The following is a 21902-nucleotide window of genomic DNA, read 5'->3' as shown; positions in this document are numbered from 1 at the left end:
AGATGGCGGTCTAACTGCATGTCTGGTCTTTGACTCAATGTCCAACTTGATTTTGACTGTGTCTTTAAGTGTAGCTTGTTGTGACCGTGTGCATATTGAACATGTTTTTGTGTTTGTTTGTTTGCCTCCAGCTGACCAACTCAGTGGACCGTTACATCAACAACTTCCAGATAGTGGACAACCTGAGTGACAGAGGCTCCCTCATCATCCACCTCTTCAAGGTACCAGAACAGATCTAGGATCAGCTTATCCTCCCATAAATCCTAACTTTTTAGGTGGGATCTTAGATCAGTGTCAAGGGGTAACTTCCTTCCTTTTCATCATTCACCTGTTCAAGGTACTGGAACCATAGAAATAGAATCTCAATAGAATCTCATTCTATTTCTATGACCTGAACATAGAGAGACAAGCGTTACCATGTCAACCCTAGAAGTTGACTGGTCATAATACTTTCACTCTGTCTGGGTTGAGGTTGTCTGTGGCCTGTATGCACAGATCTTGGATCAGCTTTCCCTCCCCAAATCTTAAAGGTGAAAGGCAAACTATTAACTCAAACTGGCCTTAGATCAGTGTCCGGAGGTAGCTTCATTGTGCTCTCCTGTGGTCTACCTGTGCTACCAGGTGTCCAACAAGGAGACTGAGACCATCATCTTCCGACTGCAGCAGACATTCAAAGTGGGACTCCTCCAACCTTCATCTGTCACTGTCTACGAGTACTACAACCCAGGTAGATACTGTCTACCTGTACTACAACCCAGGTAGATACTGTCTACGAGTACTACAACCCAGGTAGATACTGTCTACGAGTACTACAACCCAGGTAGATACTGTCTACGAGTACTACAACCCAGGTAGATACTGTCTACGAGTACTACAACCCAGGTAGATACTGTCTATGAGTACTACAACCCAGGTAGATACTGTCTATGAGTACTACAACCCAGGTAGATACTGTCTGAGTACTACAACCCAGGTAGATACTGTCTACAAGTACTACAACCCAGGTAGATACTGTCTACAAGTACTACAACCCAGGTAGATACTGTCTACAAGTACTACAACCCAGGTAGATACTGTCTACAAGTACTACAACCCAGGTAGATACTGTCTGAGTACTACAGCCCAGGTAGATACTGTCACTATCTACGAGGACGACAACCCAGGTAGATACTGTCACTCTCTACAAGGACTACAACCCAGGTAGATACTGTCACTGTCTACGAGTACTACAACCAGGTAGATACTGTCACTGTCTACGAGGACTACAACCCAGGTAGATACTGTCACTGTCTACGAGGACTACAACCCAGGTAGATACTGTCACTGTCTACGAGTACTACAACCAGGTAGATACTGTCACTGTCTACGAGTACTACAACCCAGGTAGATACTGTCACTGTCTACGAGTACTACAACCCAGGTAGATACTGTCACTGTCTACGAGTACTACAACCCAGGTAGATACTGTCACTCTACAATTACTACAACCCAAGTAGATGCTGTCACTGTCTACGAGTACGACAACCCAAGTAGATGCTGTCACTGTCTACGAGTACTACAACCCAGGTAGATACTGTCACTGTCTACGAGAACGACAACCCAGGTAGATACTGTCACTGTCTACGAGTACTACAACCCAGGTAGATACTGTCACTGTCTACGAGGACTACAACCCAGGTAGATGCTGTCACTGTCTACGAGAACGACAACCCAGGTAGATGCTGTCACTGTCTATGAGTACTACAACCCAGGTAGATACTGTCACTCTACAATTACTACAACCCAAGTAGATGCTGTCACTGTCTACGAGTACGACAACCCAAGTAGATGCTGTCACTGTCTACGAGTACTACAACCCAGGTAGATACTGTCACTGTCTACGAGTACTACAACCCAGGTAGATACTGTCACTGTCTACGAGAACGACAACCCAGGTAGATGCTGTCACTGTCTATGAGTACTACAACCCAGGTAGATACTGTCACTGTCTACGAGTACTACAACCCAGGTAGATACTGTCACTGTCTACGAGTACTACAACCAGGTAGATACTGTCACTGTCTACGAGTACTACAACCCAGGTAGATACTGTCACTCTATAATTACTACAACCCAAGTAGATGCTGTCACTGTCTACGAGTACTACAACCCAAGTAGATGCTGTCACTGTCTACGAGTACTACAACCCAAGTAGATGCTGTCACTGTCTACGAGTACTACAACCCAAGTAGATGCTGTCACTGTCTACGAGTACTACAACCCAAGTAGATGCTGTCACTGTCTACAATTACTACAACCCAGGTAGATACTGTCACTCTACAATTACTACAACCCAAGTAGATGCTGTCACTGTCTACAATTACTACAACCCAGGTAGATACTGTCACTGTCTACGAGTACTACAACCCAGGTAGATACTGTCACTGTCTACGAGTACTACAACCCAGGTAGATACTGTCACTCTACAATTACTACAACCCAGGTAGATACTGTCACTGTCTACGAGTACTACAACCCAGGTAGATACTGTCACTGTCTACGAGTACTACAACCCAGGTAGATACTGTCACTGTCTACGAGTACTACAACCCAGGTAGATACTGTCACTGTCTACGAGTACTACAACCCAGGTAGATACTGTCACTCTACAATTACTACAACCCAGGTAGATACTGTCACTGTCTACGAGTACTACAACCCAGGTAGATACTGTCACTGTCTACGAGTACTACAACCCAGGTAGATACTGTCACTGTCTACGAGTACTACAGCCCAGGTAGATACTGTCTATGAGTACTACAACCAGGTAGGACTATGGTTTGTTTTGACTATATTTCATATGCCCTTGAACAAGAGAAGCTATTGTAAACATTGGAGTTGATAATTTCTCTCTGTCTGGTGGAGAAATGTTAACATAGCGTGTCTCTCTCTCTATCAGACCACCGCTGCAGTCGCTTCTACAGCCCCAAAGAGGACAAGGACGAACTCACACAGATCTGCAGGAACAATATATGTCGCTGTACACAGGGTGAGTGTTTGTGTTTGTGTGTGTGTGTGTGTGTGTGTGTGTGTGTGTGTGTGTGTGTGTGTGTGTGTGTGTGTGTGTGTGTGTGTGTGTGTGTGTGTGTGTGTGTGTGTGTGTGTGTGTGTATCTGTGTGTGTGTGTATCTGTGTTTGTATGTATCTGTGTTTGTGTGTATCTGTGTGTGGTTGTGTGTGCGTGTGTGTGTGTCATACAGATGTGTGTCTCTCTCCTATTAGGTGATTGCTGTGTGTCTAAGTCCCTAACCGATCCAGTCCCCTATGGAGCACGAGAGGACCACGCATGTAAAGGATTATACCACGGTATGCTATATCTGTTTTCACTATAAAATATAATACACATGTTATAGGCATTATAGGCATGTTATAGGCATGTTATAGACATGTTATAGGCATGTTATAGGCATGTTATAGGCATGTTATAGGCATGTTATAGGCATGTTATATACAGACATGTTATAGGCATGTTATAGACAGACATGTTATAGACAGACATGTTATAGGCATGTTATAGACAGACATGTTATAGGCATGTTATAGACAGACATGTTATAGGCATGTTATAGACAGGCATGTTATAGACAGGCATGTTATAGACAGACATGTTATAGACAGACATGTTATAGACAGACATGTTATAGACAGGCATGTTATAGACAGACATGTTATAGACAGGCATGTTATAGACAGACATGTTATAGACAGACATGTTATAGACAGACATGTTATAGACAGACATGTTATAGACAGACATGTTATAGACAGGCATGTTATAGACAGACATGTTATAGACAGACATGTTATAGACAGACATGTTATAGACAGACATGTTATAGACAGACATGTTATAGACAGACATGTTATAGGCATGTTATAGACAGGCATGTTATAGACAGACATGTTATAGACAGACATGTTATAGACAGACATGTTATAGGCATGTTATAGACAGGCATGTTATAGACAGACATGTTATAGGCATGTTATAGACAGGCATGTTATAGACAGACATGTTATAGACAGGCATGTTATAGACAGACATGTTATAGACAGACATGTTATAGACAGACATGTTATAGACAGACATGTTATAGGCATGTTATAGACAGACATGTTATAGACAGACATGTTATAGGCATGTTATAGACAGACATGTTATAGACAGGCATGTTATAGACAGACATGTTATAGACAGACATGTTATAGACAGACATGTTATAGACAGGCATGTTATAGGCATGTTATAGACAGGCATGTTATAGACAGACATGTTATAGGCATGTTATAGACAGACATGTTATAGACAGACATGTTATAGACAGACATGTTATAGACAGGCATGTTATAGACAGACATGTTATAGACAGACATGTTATAGACAGACATGTTATAGACAGGCATGTTATAGACAGACATGTTATAGACAGACATGTTATAGGCATGTTATAGACAGACATGTTATAGGCATGTTATAGACAGACATGTTATAGGCATGTTATAGACAGACATGTTATAGACAGACATGTTATAGACAGGCATGTTATAGACAGACATGTTATAGACAGACATGTTATAGACAGACATGTTATAGACAGGCATGTTATAGACAGACATGTTATAGACAGACATGTTATAGGCATGTTATAGACAGACATGTTATAGACAGACATGTTATAGGCATGTTATAGACAGACATGTTATAGACAGGCATGTTATAGACAGACATGTTATAGACAGACATGTTATAGACAGACATGTTATAGACAGACATGTTATAGGCATGTTATAGACAGACATGTTATAGACAGACATGTTATAGGCATGTTATAGACAGACATGTTATAGACAGACATGTTATAGGCATGTTATAGACAGACATGTTATAGACAGACATGTTATAGGCATGTTATAGACAGACATGTTATAGACAGACATGTTATAGGCATGTTATAGACAGACATGTTATAGACAGACATGTTATAGACAGACATGTTATAGACAGACATGTTATAGGCATGTTATAGACAGGCATGTTATAGACAGGCATGTTATAGACAGGCATGTTATAGACAGACATGTTATAGACAGACATGTTATAGACAGACATGTTATAGGCATGTTATAGACAGACATGTTATAGGCATGTTATAGACAGGCATGTTATAGACAGACATGTTATAGGCATGTTATAGACAGACATGTTATAGGCATGTTATAGACAGGCATGTTATAGACAGACATGTTATAGACAGACATGTTATAGGCATGTTATAGACAGACATGTTATAGGCATGTTATAGACAGACATGTTATAGACAGGCATGTTATAGACAGACATGTTATAGACAGGCATGTTATAGACAGACATGTTATAGACAGACATGTTATAGACAGACATGTTATAGACAGACATGTTATAGACAGACATGTTAAAGACAGACATGTTATAGGCATGTTATAGACAGGCATGTTATAGACAGACATGTTATAGACAGACATGTTATAGACAGACATGTTATAGGCATGTTATAGACAGGCATGTTATAGACAGACATGTTATAGACAGACATGTTATAGACAGACATGTTATAGACAGACATGTTATAGGCATGTTATAGACAGACATGTTATAGACAGACATGTTATAGGCATGTTATAGACAGGCATGTTATAGACAGACATGTTATAGACAGACATGTTATAGGCATGTTATAGACAGGCATGTTATAGACAGACATGTTATAGACAGGCATGTTATAGACAGACATGTTATAGACAGACATGTTATAGACAGACATGTTATAGGCATGTTATAGACAGACATGTTATAGACAGACATGTTATAGACAGACATGTTATAGACAGACATGTTATAGGCATGTTATAGACAGACATGTTATAGACAGACATGTTATAGACAGACATGTTATAGGCATGTTATAGACAGACATGTTATAGGCATGTTATAGACAGACATGTTATAGGCATGTTATAGACAGACATGTTATAGACAGACATGTTATAGGCATGTTATAGACAGACATGTTATAGGCATGTTATAGACAGGCATGTTATAGACAGGCATGTTATAGACAGACATGTTATAGACAGACATGTTATAGGCATGTTATAGACAGACATGTTATAGGCATGTTATAGACAGACATGTTATAGGCATGTTATAGACAGGCATGTTATAGACAGGCATGTTATAGACAGGCATGTTATAGACAGACATGTTATAGGCATGTTATAGACAGACATGTTATAGGCATGTTATAGACAGGCATGTTATAGACAGGCATGTTATAGGCATGTTATAGACAGACATGTTATAGGCATGTTATAGACAGGCATGTTATAGACAGGCATGTTATAGGCATGTTAGACATGTTATAGGCATGTTATAGGCATTATAGACATAGGCATGTTATAGAGATTACAGACATGTTATAGGCATTATAGATCTGTAAATCTGTCACACTGAGACAATACTATACCATGTACAGTATATGGTACAGCTATAAATGAATGTTGTCCGTCAGAGGTAAAACTATCATCTAACGCTTCATTCTTTAATTGTCTTAGTCAAATTGTTCCTTGGGGACAGTCAAGTGTATGATATCATTGATTGAGTAGAGTGTATTTTGCTGTTCTCTGACGCTTCTCACGCTTCTGTCCTCCAGTGTACAAGGCCAAGGTCCTGAGTGTCAGCCAGAGTCAGTACGACAGATACGAGATGAAGATCACACAAGTTATAAAAATAGGTAAGCCTCCCATGTTATCTTATGTCATCTAGTCCTTCTCTGTCCTCTACCCATCTCTCCTTACCCTCATTGTTTCAGAATGTGATGCTGAGTTAGTTCAAACATGGTTAACTCTGTTTCTCTCTTACTCTCTCTCTCCCTCTCTCTGTCCATTCCTCCCTCTCTCTCTCTAGGAGTGGAGGAGGAGGTCAGTGTGGGTGACACTAGGGTCTTCCTGTCACATGCTGGCTGTAGAGGAGGTCTGGACCTGAAGGAGGGTACAGACTACCTCCTCATGGGGCCAAAAACTGACCTCTGGTACAAGGACAGCTCCACCAACAGGTGAGGAGAGGCAGTGACATGTTATAATGGACTTATAGTACTGGCAAGACAAAGCAAGTCAGAGCAATAAAGTTCATGTTAATATCTGCCTAAAGGGGTTATTTTCTCTCTTCTTTCTCTCTCTCTCTCTCAGTGCCACATACATGCTGGGCAAGGATACCTGGGTAGAGCATTGGCCCACCTCAACAGAGTGTGTTAGTGATGCCAAACTCAAGGCCAGGTGCACAGAGCTGGACAACTTCAGCAAGGACCTCTCAGAGAAGGGATGTCGGTTTAAATAGACTCACTCACTCACTCACTCACTCACTCACTCACTCACTCACTCACTCACTCACTCACACACACTCGCAGCCTATCAGCTGCCATGTAGCTTTACACCTCTGGATGCACTGGTTCAGCAGAAACTGTCACCATTTGAGCCATGCAGTCGACATATCCTGCTCTGTTGTATAATCACCATGGTAACCATTAGAGGAAAATGGACATTAGAATTAGAAAGCGTAAAAACATGACAGACTGGTGTTAAGCCTGGGTGGGTCTAGGATTGTGTTACTGGGAGCTCAGTGATTCGTCACAGCCAGGGCTACTTGAGATGCCATACAATCACAACACACACACTCACACGATGGGAACTCACTCAGGTGGCACTGAGTGCAGTGGAATATTGTCTCACTACTGTGCAGAATGCATTAGTGTTCCTGAATGTTCCACATAGAGAGACTAACAGAATAAACACCAGGGAGATTCTCAGTACAAACCCTGTATTGAGTTTTTAATTATTCACAGCCTTCTCTTTCTCATACCGTTTGATTACTTATCCATGTTGTAGATTGCAGTACTTTATACCTCTCGTTGCCACAGATTTGCAAACATAATGATCAACCCATATTCTGCTCTAAGAAAATAAATGGATGTGTGGTTGTGGTTGGGTTGATTGAAGTATTCTTGAGGTATTGTATAGTAAATAATGCTGATATAGTTCTTGCACTCTCACACACACACGCATCACATATAGGTAGGCCAACAGTATGTAAACTAACTTCAAATAACAGAATATCAGTCTACTTTTGAAATGCTATCGCCATAGCAATGACTCATGATTTCCATGGGATTTTCTGCTGCCCCTAAAATGTGTGTGTGCCTTCCATAATCTAAATAGGAAGGCCTGGTAATGGGCAGCTGGTCACACAGCTGGTCACAAATGTTGGTATAGTGTGGGTAGTGTACACACACACACACACACACACACACTGGCTTTGCGTGCGTAGAGGGTACACACAGTGACTTACACACAGTAGCATTTGCTCAGGGGGATATTTCACTGCTTCTGTATCAGATAATGGGATGTAGTCCTGCATTGAGAAAGGAAGAGAAAAAGGCCTACAATTGAAGAGAGAGATAAATACAATGAGAGAGAGATAAAGAGAGAGATGGAGGGAGAGAAATACAATGAGAGAGAGATAAATAGAAAGAGAGAGATGGAGAGAAATACAATGAGTGAGAGAGATTAATACAATGAGAGAGATAAATATAATGAGAGAAAGATAAATAGAAAGAGAGAGGTGGAGGGAGAGAAATACAAAGAGAGAGATGGAGAGAGAGAGATAAATATAATGAGATCAAGAAATACAATGAGAGAGATAAATATAATGAGAGAAAGATAAATAGAAAGAGAGAAAGAAATGCAATGAGAGAGAGAGAGAAATACAATGAGAGAGAGATGGAGAGAGAAATACAATGAGAGAGAGAGAAATACAATGAGAGAAAGAAATGCAATGGGAGAGAGAAATACAATGAGAGAGAGAAATACAATGAGAGAGAGAAATATAATGAGAGAAATATAATGAGAGAGAAATACAATGAGAGAGAGAGAAATACAATGAGAGAGAGAGAGAGAAAGAAATACAATGAGAGAGATAAATATGGGAGAAAGAAATACAATGAGAGAGATAAATATGAGAGAGATATGGAGAGAGAAATACAATGAGAGCGAGAGATAAATACAATGAGAGAGAGAGATGGAGAGAGATAAATACAAAGATATAAAGATAAGCAAATATGTCTCTTAATCCTCGGGCCAAACAGAGTTTAGTTACTGCTTAGTTACTGTAGGCTGCATTGGCACGCTAACTTCCTGATCTGATACTGGAGATCACAGAACAGCAGCTACTGTGGGACAGTGGCTATGTTTCCTCTCCCCTTCTCCTGAGGTGTGTGCGCTTATACTCCCTGTCATGATTTTAAGAAGAATGGACTGGTGTAAGGAAACTCATACTAGCCACGCTTTCACCTTTCCAATGCTTTTAAATGCATTAGGGGGAGTGATCGAAAGCACACCTCTGGGTGAAGGGTAAAGAATCAGAACTCAGCTTCTGGGTGCAATGGTCGATTTCTCGTGTCCTCTCTCCTCGTCTCCTCTCTCCTCGTCTCCTTCTCAAAACGGCACAGGAAAGCGTGGAGCGTGTTGGAGGACAAGACCCTAGGTTTCTTCTTCTCCAATCCCTTGATTGGTCCTACTGAAATGAGAGAGGAACATGAGGAATTTGAGACTTACTGACACAGCAGTTGTTTCGTATCTCTCTCACACACAAGAGGTAGAAGTCACACTCTCTCCTTTGTCTTGAGTTATTACCCTCATCTTTTACATGTGGTGAAACAGACATATTTGTAAATCAACATGATTTCAGAGTGAAACATTTATGTTCGATAAGAGTTTGAAATGTCAGTGTTTATAACATTTAACATTCTGTCAGTGAGATCTTCAAGTGTATGATGAAGGAGAAGGACAAAACCCTCCAAATGTAAAGCCTTACTAAGCAGAATCCTGAGAGGGATTGTTATGGGAACAAGTTGTTTTGGAGCCAAACTAGTTCACCTATGCTTTGGCCTCTGTGTGTCCGTATGTGTCTGTATGTGTCTGTGTGTGTGCTGCTCCTTTAAGCCCAAAGTAAAAAACATGGAACACTGCCTGAATTCTGACCATGTAGGCCTTAGAACATAAGCCAGCAAATCAGTGCTCCTTTCTCCTTGAGACATCACCCAGGGGAACAGATGTGGCCCAGGAAATGAAGAGGATCGGCATCATGGGTATTCGCACACAAACCTCCACTCTCTCTAGTAAATCTTGAAGACGCACACACACACAAGACGTCACACACAACATCCTGACTTAATTTCCTGTGTTGTGACATGAAATACACAAGATGACAATCTTGAGAGTCTCTCCTGTTTTCCAATCTCTATACTGTCCGTGCTTCTATATCATCACTTATAGGGGGGCGCAGTGTGTTGAAAGCATGATGGAGTCCAGAAACAGGATTTGATCTGTTATCTGGGTAACACTGTCTGCAGTCTCCAGTGGGAAACTACAGTTGAAGTCAGAAGTTTACATACACCTTAGCCAAATACATTTAAACTCAGTTTTTCACAATTCCTGACATTTAATCCTAGTAAAAATTCCCTGTCTTAGGTCAGTTAGGATCACCACTTTATTTTAAGAATGTGAACTGTCAGAATAATAGTAGAGAGAATTATTTATTTCAGATTTTATTTCTTTCATCACATTCCCAGTGGGTCAGAAGTTTACATACACTCAATTAGTATTTGGTAGCATTGCCTTTTAAATTGTTTAACTTGGGTCAAATGTTTTGGGTAGCCTTCCACAAGCTTCCCACAATAAGTTGGGTGAATTTTGGCCCATTCCTCCTGGCAGAGCTGGTGTAACTGAGTCAGGTGTGTAGGCCTCCTTGCTTGCACATGCTTTTTCAGTTCTGCCCACAAATTTTCTATAGGATCTAGGTCAGGGCTTTGTGATGGCCACTCCAATACCTTGACTTTGTTGTCCTTAAGCCATTTTGCCACAGCTTTGGAAGTATGCTTGGAGTCAATGTCCTTTTTGAAGACCCATTTGCGACCAAGCTTTAACTTCCTGACTGATGTCTTGAGACGTTGCTTCAATATAGCTACATAATTTTCCTTCCTCATGATGCCATCTATTTGTGAAGTGCACAGTCCCTCCTGCAGCAAAGCACCCCCACAACATGACGCTGCCACCGCCGTGCTTCACGATTGGGATGGTGTTCTTCGGCTTGCAAGCCTCCCCCTTTTTCCTCCAAACATAACAATGGTCATGATGGCCAAACAGTTCTATTTCTGTTTCATCAGACCAGAGGACATTTCTCCAAAAAGTACAATTTTTGTCCCCATGTGCAGTTGCAAACCGTAGTCTGGCTTTTTTATGGCGGTTTTGGAGCAGTGGCTTCTTCCTTGCTGAGTGGCCTTTCAGGTCATGACGATATAGGACTCATTTTACTGTGGATATAGATACTTTTGTACCTATTTCCTGCAGCATCTTCACAAGGTCCTTTGCTGTTGTTCTGGGATTGATTTGCACTTTTCACCCCAAAGTACATTCATCTCTAGGAGACAGAATGCGTCTCTTTCCTGAGCGGTATGACGTCTGCGTGGTCCCATGGTGTTTATACTTGCGTACTATTGTTTGTACAGATGAACGTGGGACCTTCAGGCGTTTGGAAATTGCTCCCAAGGATGAACCAGACTTGTGGAGGTCTACAATTTTTTTCTGAGATCTTGGCTGATTTCTTTGGATTTTCCTATGATGTCAAGCAAAGAGGCACTGAGTTTGAAGGTAGGCCTTGAAATACATCCAATTGTACACCTCCTATTGACTCAAATGATGTCAATTAGCCTATCAGAAGCTTCTAAAGCCATGACATAATTTTCTGGAATTTTCCAAGCTGTTTAAAGGCACAGTCAACTTAGTGTATGTAAACTTCTGACCCTCTGGAATTGTGATACAGTGTGATATATGTGAAATAATCTGTCTGTAAACAATTGTTGGAAAAATTACTTGTGTCATGCACAAACTAGATGTCCTAACCGAAAACTATAGTTTGTTAACAAGAAATTTGTGGAGTGGTTGAAAAATGAGTTTTAATGACTCCAACCTGAGTGTATGTAAACTTTCGACTTCAACTGTACATTAAGACAAGGGAAGTGCCTCAGTCAGAGCTAGGCTGCGTATTAAATGGCATACCTATTTCCTAAATAGTGCACTACTTTTGACCAGTGCCCTGTGGACCCTGGGCAAAAGTAGTTCACTATAGGGAACAGAGTGCCATTTGGGGACCAACCGTATAGTCCACTTGATCCTCTTGTTTTCATTTCTGACTGTTGATTAATGTGGAAAGAGAAGATGTGAGATGAACGCTGACGCCCATGGCAGGTGCAGAGTGTGTGTGTATGAGAGAGAGGGTTGCCTGGGACCGACCGGGGCTGACACTGAGGGAGGGGGACTGTGGGAACAGAACCCTGGGAGCCTGATGCCCAGTCATAATAACACAGTGAGGAAACAGTAATGGAAGCTCACACAGGGAGAACCAAGGCCACAGTATGTGTGAGAGATGGGAAGCATAGAACTGGAGCAGAGTTTTTAAGAAGATTAGTGTTATATCAGCTGGAATGGTATATGTTTTATTGTGTTCATCCTGCTGCTGTTTAGACTATACTACTGCAGCCTTTCATCCTGCTACTGTTTAGACATTACGCTACTACTACTGCCTTTCATCCTGCTACTGTTTAGACATTACTATACTTCTACAGCCTTTCATCCTGCTACTGTTTAGACATTACGCTACTACTACTGCCTTTCATCCTGCTACTGTTTAGACTATACTAGACTACTACAGCCTTTCATCCTGCTACTGTTTAGACTATAATATACAAAAACTGCCTTTCATCCTGCTACTGTTTAGACTATAATATACAAAAACTGCCTTTCATCCTGCTACTGTTTAGACTGTACTATACTACTACAGCCTTTCATCCTGCTACTGTTTAGACTATAATATACAAAAACTGCCTTTCATCCTGCTACTGTTTAGACTATACTATACTACTACTGCCTTTCAGCCTGCTACTGTTTAGACATTACGCTACTGCCTTTCATCCTGCTACTGTTTAGACATTACGCTACTACTACTGCCTTTCATCCTGCTACTGTTTAGACATTACGCTACTACTACAGCCTTTCATCCTGCTACTGTTTAGACATTACGCTACTACTACTGCCTTTCATCCTGCTACTGTTTAGACATTACTATACTACTACTGCCTTTCATCCTGCTACTGTTTAGACATTACTATACTACTACAGCCTTTCATCCTGCTACTGTTTAGACATTACGCTACTACTACTGCCTTTCATCCTGCTACTGTGTAGACTATACTATACTACTACAGCATTTCATCCTGCTACTGTTGAGACTATACTACAATACTACAGCCTTTCATCCTGCTACTGTTTAGACTAAACTATACTACTACAGCCTTTCATCCTGCTACTGTTTAGACTGTACTATACTACTACAGCCTTTCATCCTGCTACTGTTTAGACTATAATATACAAAAACTGCCTTTCATCCTGCTACTGTTTAGACTAAACTATACTACTACTGCCTTTCATCCTGCTACTGTTTAGACTAAACTATACTACTACTGCCTTTCATACTGCTGCCGTTTAGACTATAATATACAAAAACTGCCTTTCATCCTGCTACTGTTTAGATATTACTATTCTAACTACTGCCTTTCATACTGCTGCTGTTTAGACAATACTACTACTGCCTTTCATACTGCTGCTGTTTAGACTATACTATACTACTAGTGCCTTTCATCCTGCTGCTGTTTAGACAATAATATACAAAAACTGCCTTTCATCCTGCTACTGTTTAGATATTACACTCCTACAGCAGACTTTCAGCCTGCTACCGTTTAGACTATACTACTACTGCCTTTCAGCCTGCTACTGTTTTAGATATTACTATACTACTGCAGCCGTTTAGCTTGCTACTCTTTAGACATTACTATACTTCTACAGCCTTTCATCCTGCTACTGTTGAGACTATACTATACTTCTACAGCCTTTCATCCTGCTACTGTTTAGACATTACTATACTTCTACAGCCTTTCATCCTGCTACTGTTGAGACTATAATACTACAGCCTTTCATCCTGCTACTGTTGAGACTATAATACTACAGCCTTTCATCCTGCTACTGTTTAGACATTACGCTACTACTACTGCCTTTCATCCTGCTACTGTTTAGACTATACTAGACTACTACAGCCTTTCATCCTGCTACTGTGTAGACTATACTATACTACTACAGCCTTTCATCCTGCTACTGTTTAGACTATACTATACTACTACATCCTTTCATCCTGCTACTGTTTAGACTATACTATACTACTACAGCCTTTTATACTGCTACTGTTGAGACTATACTACTACAGCCTTTCATCCTGCTACTGTTTAGACTATACTATACTACTACAGCCTTTCATCCTGCTACTGTTTAGACTACACTATACTACTACAGCCTTTTATACTGCTACTGTTGAGACTATACTACTACAGCCTTTCATCCTGCTACTGTTTAGACATTACGCTACTACTACAACATTTCATCCTGCTACTGTTTAGACATTACGCTACTACTACAACATGTCATCCTGCTACTGTTTAGACTATACTACTACTGCCTTTCATCCTGCTACTGTTTAGACATTACGCTACTACTACTGCCTTTCATACTGCTACTGTTTAGACACTACGCTACTGCCTTTCATCCTGCTACTGTTTAGACATTACGCTACTACTACTGCCTTTCATCCTGCTACTGTTTAGACATTACTATACTTCTACAGCCTTTCATCCTGCTACTGTTGAGACTATAATACTACAGCCTTTCATTCTGCTACTGTTTAGACATTACGCTACTACTACAGCCTTTCATCCTGCTACTGTTTAGACTATACTATAATACTACAGCCTTTCATGCTGCTACTGTTTAGACATTACGCTACTACTACTGCCTTTCATCCTGCTACTGTTTAGACTATACTTCTACAGCCTTTCATCCTGCTACTGTGTAGACTACACTATACTTCTACAGCCTTTCATCCTGCTACTGTGTAGACTACACTATACTACTACAGCCTTTCATCCTGCTACTGTTTAGACTATACTACTACAGCCTTTCATCCTGCTACTGTTTAGACTATACTTCTACAGCCTTTCATCCTGCTACTGTTTAGACTATACTATACTACTACTGCCTTTCATCCTGCTACTGTTGAGACTATAATACTACAGCCTTTCATCCTGCTACTGTTTAGACATTACGCTACTACTGCTGCCTTTCATCCTGCTACTGTGTAGACTATACTATACTACTACAGCCTTTCATCCTGCTACTGTTTAGACTATACTATACTACTACAGCCTTTCATCCTGCTACTGTTTAGACATTACGCTACTACTGCTGCCTTTCATCCTGCTACTGTGTAGACTATACTATACTACTACAGCCTTTCATCCTGCTACTGTTTAGACTATACTATACTACTACAGCCTTTCATCCTGCTACTGTTTAGACTACACTATACTACTACTGCCTTTCATCCTGCTACTGTTGAGACTATAATACTACAGCCTTTCATCCTGCTACTGTTTAGACATTACGCTACTACTGCTGCCTTTCATCCTGCTACTGTGTAGACTATACTATACTACTACTGCCTTTCATCCTGCTACTGTTTAGACATTACGCTACTGCCTTTCATACTGCTACTGTTTAGACTATAATAATTCTGCAGCCTTTAATACTGCTACTGTTTAGACTATACTATAATACTACTGCCTTTCAGCCTGCTACTGTTTAGACATTACTATACTACTGCAGCAGGGTTCCCCAACTAGCGGCCTGCGGGTGATTTTATTTTATTTGCCCCCCTAAGTTTTCGGACCAAAAACTGTTGGACATGAATGACTGTAAAAAAAAAACTGCAAATCAGTTCCATGTGATTTTAATTTTGGAAATCTGTTCCAAATTATTCCCACGCATAATAGAGAGATATATATATATATCTGAGCCACACGGCCCCGTGTGGCTCAGTTGGTAGAGCATGGCGCTTGCAACGCCAGGGTTGTGGGTTCGATTCCCACGGGGGGCCAGTACAAAAAAAAAGTATGAATGTATGTACTTGTAAGTCGCTCTGGATAAGAGCGTCTGCTAAATGACTTAAATGTAATGTAAATGTATATATATATGTGATCGTTTACGAATGTAAGTGTAACAGTATAACTTTAGTCCGTCCCCTCGCCCCAACCCGGGCGCGAACCAGGGACCCTCTGCACACATCAACAACAGTCACCCACGAAGCATCGTTACCCATCGCTCCACAAAAGCCGCGGCCCTTGCAGAGCAAGGGGAACCACTACTTCAAGGTCTCAAAGCGAGTGACGTCACCGATTGAAACGCTATTAGCGCGCACCACCGCTAACTAGCTAGCCATTTCACATCGGTTACATAAGCAAGGTTTGAAATGATTGTTTTAGTCAAATATTATATATTTTGGGCATCTTGCGGTCAATTTGCACTCTACAAATTATTTGTAATTAAACATCCGATCAGGAAAAAGTTGTCCCGTGGCTGCATCTAGTAGATGATCCCTATACTATAGCCTTTCAGTGGTGGCAAGTCTGTCTGACTAATTGTGTCCTAGTTACAATGCTTTACAACTTATTGCACATCACAACTCAGTAGATTAAACAGCAAATGACACCAACTCCCCCTTCTGTAATACCCACCTACCTGCTTACTCAACCACCTGGATTCTTATCAACAGGTGTGAGATCAGTTCAAAGCATACCTAACTAATACAGTACCATTTGAATCATTTTTATTTTATTTTAATTTCACCTTTATTTAACCAGGTAAGCTAGTTGAGAACAAGTTCTCATTTACAACTGCGACCTGGCCAAGATAAAGCAAAGCAGTGCGACACAAACAACAACACAGAGTTACACATGGAATTAACAAGCGTACAGTCAATAACACAGTAGAAAAAAGAAAGAAAGTCTATATACAGTGTGTGCAATTTGGGTAGGTGGCTGTTTGTGTTAGACTCGAGATAAGCTTGACTTTGCCAATGTCAAGGCCCTAACACACTTGTCTTGAGTTTTATCTTAGTGTATGAGTGTTCTGACTCAGAGGAGGCTGGTGGGAGGAACTATAGGAGGACAGGCTCATTGTAGTGGCTGGAATAAAATCGTTGGAATGGTACCAAACACATCAAACACAACACAACTCCGTTCCATTAATTCCATTCCAACCATTACAATGAGCCCGTCCTCCTAAAGCTCATCCCAACAGCCTCCTCTGTATGACTAATTCCACACACACTACCTATCTGCAGTTCATCAATTATAGTCAACATCTCAAGGTAAACCTTTAATCATAAGTTAGCGACGTTAGATGTTTTAATACTGCACATAAAGGACTAACTCCCACGCATCCAAGTTAGAAAAAAACACATGCCAACATCAATTTGTAATTGCCCTAAAGGTACAAATAAAGTTATTTGAAATGAATTGACTTCACTCATACTGCACCGTCTAAGTGTGCACTTCCTCTAAGCACACTTGCTTGATCCTTTTCTTTGATAAGCCAAGTAGCATCATGCCAAACACACACAGTTGATGGTCAAGCTGTGCCAGGCAGATATTCAATATAACATCATAGTGAAGGAGATCTCTATTGGCATCTAGTGCTTTTCTCTCCTGTCATCATTATCATCCACTCTCATTCAAGTTCACTTTCTGTCTCGCTTAGACTTGTACAGTCTGTGTAGTCTCAGTAGTGTGTGTGTGTGCATGTGTGTGCGTGTGTGTGTTATTCAGTGTGTGTGTGTGTCTTATTCATAACTTTTAATGAGTTCTCAGAAGAGATACTGTGCATAAATGCGGCATTGGAAAATTACGATGCTGCCAGGTTTCAAGTCCCAACACATGACTGTTTCTGGTTCTCTGTTTTCCGCCATCACCTGCTAGACAGTTGGCCTGTGTACAGCAATAATAACTGTCTCATTAACACACACACACATCCTTAAACACCTGCCATGACAGAGTTTGCTACCCTAGGTGCCCTTGTTTGATCCTACATTAAAGGTGTGTGTCTGTGTGTGTGTGTGTGTGTGTGTGTGTGTGTGTGTGTGTGTGTGTGTGTGAGAGAGACAGACAGTCCCCTCTCCTTTATGGACCAATCACCACATGTTCCATAGGTATCACTCACCTTTCCATTGGACAGTACCAGCTGTGTAACCCCACTACAGGCGTGTTGGAGCAGTATGGTATACAGTGGGCAAGGTTGGTTGATAGGGCATTGTATTGTCATGACAATCTGTGAAAGCCAGCTCCTCTGTTTGCAAACCTGTTGTCTTGAACACACACACACACACACACACACACACACACACACACACACACACACACACACACACACACACACACACACACACACACACACACACACACACACTCTCTTTCTCTATCTCTCCTGCTCTCTCTTTCTGCTGCATTAACAAGATTAAGAGAGGACAATTAGCAAACCACTCACAACCACTTGTATCACTCTGGGAAAGAACGACAGAAATCTCCCTCTCTCCTCTTCCAAAAGAAGGGATTTCCTCTGGTCTTGAGTTGTGAAGTAAAGGCTTTAAGTGTCTGATCTGATGTGCTAATGTTGGCCCCAGTAACAATGGTCTAGTGTATAGAGGGAGTTTATTTTGGGGTCTGGTTAATGGGGGGAAGTGGAAGGTATTGTTCCCTGTGTGTGTGTGTGTGTGTGTGTGTGTGTGTGCGTGCGTGTGTGTGTGTATCAGACTAAGGTCTTTTGTGTCTGTGTTTCAAATAGCACCCTATTCCCTTTATAGTGCAGTACTTTTGATCAGAGCCCTATCAAACGTAGTGCACTATATAGGGAATAGAGTGCAATCTGGCACGCAGCCTGTGTCAAGGTCCGGACACACTGGTAGAGAGGTGACATCATTGTCACTAGTTGCTGCCCAGATACAGAGGCTTGAAGGAGGAAGCATCGCATTATCGCCAAATTAGGTGACAATAGATTTGTGGATGTGTGTGTGTGCGTCAGTGCAAACAGGCATTTGGGTGTGTTGGTGGGGTTTACTTACACACCGATTAATCAATTCAAAACAGAATGATCTCTCTCATAGCCTCTCAGTTAGACTAAAAGAAAGGTTCTGGAAAAACAGAGACAGCAGCTCTCATCGAAGCCAACAATGTAAAGGACGACATGACTGTTTAATCCAAATGTTCCAACCTTTTCACACTTCGTAATCATATTCCAAAACAGCTGCCAGCTGTAAGCAACTGCATCATACGACACGTGTGTGTGTGTGTGTGTGTGTGTGTGTGTGTGTGTGTGTGTGACTGTGTTTGTGTTTGACATAAACTCAACCTCAGTACAGTAATGTCAGTCATCAACCTGACTACAAGTCAGTAATGGAAAAGGGAGTGACTAGTTAGTATCAAAATAGGGGGAGAGGAAGAGGAAGAGGGATTCAAAGAGGGATGTCAGCCTTGGTGCTGCAGCTGGTTGATTTGAGAGGCATTGTGAGGGTGTGAGAAAAACAGCGAGACAGAGACAGAGCGATAGAGACAGCAAGACAGAGACAGAGCGATAAAGACAGGGAGACAGAGTGATAGAGACAGGGAGACAGAGACAGAGCGATAGAGACAGCGAGACAGAGACAGAGCGATAGAGACAGAGAGACAGAGCGATAGAGACAGGGAGACAGAGACAGAGCGATAGAGACAGGGAGACAGAGACAGAGCGATAGAGACAGCGAGACAGAGACAGAGCGATAGAGACAGCGAGACAGAGTGAGACGAAGACAGAGACAGCGAGACAGAGTGAGACGAAGACAGAGACAGAGACAGAGTGAGACGAAGACAGAGTTGAAACAGTTGATTGAGAAAGAGAGAAAGATCTGTGAATAATCTGTGAATCCAGAAGCACCCAGGACCAGGTTCGGTGACATGCTGGTATATAGACCCTTAGATGTGGCCAGAGGAGGTTTACACATAGAGAAATAAAGTAGAGTGTTCTAGTCATGTCCCAAATGCCACCCTGCTCCCAATACAGTGCACTACTTTTGACCAGGCCCAATAGAGCTCTGGTCAAAAGTAGTTCACTATAGTAGGGAATGGGGTTCCATTTTGGATGCACATTGGATCTTTGTCTTAACCATCTGAAAACAAAGAGCAGATTATAGAAGAGGAAACACGTACACATGAGAAGTGGGCTCTCCTCAGATATGATGAGATAATATAGCAACAGCTGTGGCTCTACTGTTTAACTTACATCTGAAATGTTTTGTCTTAGCAGGACTGATAAGGAATATGACATTCCATCTTTTAGTGCATTCTTCTGTTTTGATGCTTATGTGATACTCAAACAGGCAATTCATGAAATCTCATCTCCACAGGAAAGACACAATAATCTTGTTCCGACCTATTGCATAGGATGCTGCTTTAGATGTGGGTAAAGCGTATGGTGCAGGAGCATATTTCCATGTATATGTGTGACTTTTTGGTAGCAGCAGAGGGACTCTGTATCCCAAACACCAAACCTCTCTCAAGCCTATGCTTAAACAGATGGAGCCATTGCATTAACTAACCATATAGGTAAACCAAACACTAGCATATTCAAGATGTTTATCCAGGATAAGTCTTCTGTTGGCCGCTTCCCAAACATTTATGCGTCACACAATAGTTTTTGGGAGGTGGCCAACCATGGGATTACCCCGGGTTTAATGGTTGAAATCGTGAAATCCATTCTGACTGACTTCTTTGGTATGGGTTCTTATAATGAATGTGTAGAAGGGAAACTAAATCAGACCTGGATTAAAATACTATCTAAAATCATTTAAAATACTTTATCTGGGATTGATTGAGCTTGACTGTCACTACGGAACCAATAGAATAGTGACAAAAATGCAAACGTCGCCCATCCAGCACTTCAGGCAAACTATAGATGTAGGATCTTAATTTGATCACTCTTTTGTTGCTGAGAATTTTCCTGCAGAGCAGGAAATACAAACTTGTAGTGTATTCAAGGTTTAAAAATGCTTCTGAAGTTTGTCATTTCCACTTTAGTGTCAGACTTGGGTTTGCTCTAACAAGATCCTACATCGGTAGAGCAAATGTTAAAAGTATATGAAAAGATTTCAAATAGTATTCAATCACAGGTCTGACACATATGAAGTTTTTCATTATGCACTATGCATAGGAGTTTGAATAGAATTAGGTATAGACTTTTACACCCTGCTTGTAAAACTCTCATCCCTCCACAGATTAAATGTAACTAGCGACTGGATTCAATCCGTATCGTGAAAGTATCATGGTAAAGCTGCGTACATTTTTAAAGTAATTTACAATTGAGCCGACATATGCAGTGTTTACCGTGAATGCAGTCTCCGCGGACACTGGAACATTGCCTTGAAATTTAAATGGAGCTATAACGCAGATCTTCCACGATACTTCTGCGATACGGATTGAATCCAGACCTATTTCTCCCTCTCTCTTCTCTCTCATGCACATTCCCTCTCTGTGTCTCTCCATATCTCAATTTGTCTCTGTTTCTCTCTCCTTTCTCTATTTTACTGTGTCTATCCTGTTGTCTGGGTCTAGACTTTAGGGAAACCTATAGCCTCTCTGTCGGCATGACAACATGCATGCTACTGCCCCTACCATAGCAGGAGGCATGTCCCACTTCTATCCCACAGAGGAAGTGAGAGAGAAGAGAGAGAGAGGTATACAGAGAGGTTAAGGGTCCAGATCATTGCCCTTTGGCATCACTCTCTCCGGGTCCAAGGATGTCACAGTGGA

At 41.3% G+C, this 21902-nt stretch overlaps 1 protein-coding gene across 4 annotated transcripts in view; it reads left to right on the top strand.

Moving 5' to 3' along the window:
- Nucleotides 1-8058, top strand: part of LOC120032521 (complement C3-like) — a 29008-nt gene extending 20950 nt beyond the window's left edge. For 2 of the 4 annotated variants that reach the window (XM_038978657.1, XM_038978656.1), the window contains exons 38-44: nt 132-221; nt 622-727; nt 2939-3028; nt 3262-3345; nt 6729-6809; nt 6983-7130; nt 7264-8058. In XM_038978657.1, the coding sequence (XP_038834585.1) occupies nt 132-221; nt 622-727; nt 2939-3028; nt 3262-3345; nt 6729-6809; nt 6983-7130; nt 7264-7411 (747 nt within the window). In that variant the 3' untranslated portion in view covers nt 7412-8058. Of the gene's footprint in view, nt 1-131; nt 222-621; nt 763-824; nt 883-1566; nt 1752-1860; nt 2082-2373; nt 2448-2482; nt 2510-2938; nt 3029-3261; nt 3346-6728; nt 6810-6982; nt 7131-7263 lie in introns of those variants that run through there. The other 2 variants (XR_005473831.1, XR_005473830.1) reach the window with 2 other exon arrangements.
- The last annotated feature ends 13844 nt before the right edge of the window (nt 8059-21902 follow it).

This window comes from Salvelinus namaycush, chromosome 39 (assembly GCF_016432855.1).
Source record: "Salvelinus namaycush isolate Seneca chromosome 39, SaNama_1.0, whole genome shotgun sequence".
Lineage (NCBI taxonomy): Eukaryota > Metazoa > Chordata > Actinopteri > Salmoniformes > Salmonidae > Salvelinus > Salvelinus namaycush.
This window is presented reverse-complemented; position numbering and strand designations above follow the sequence as displayed.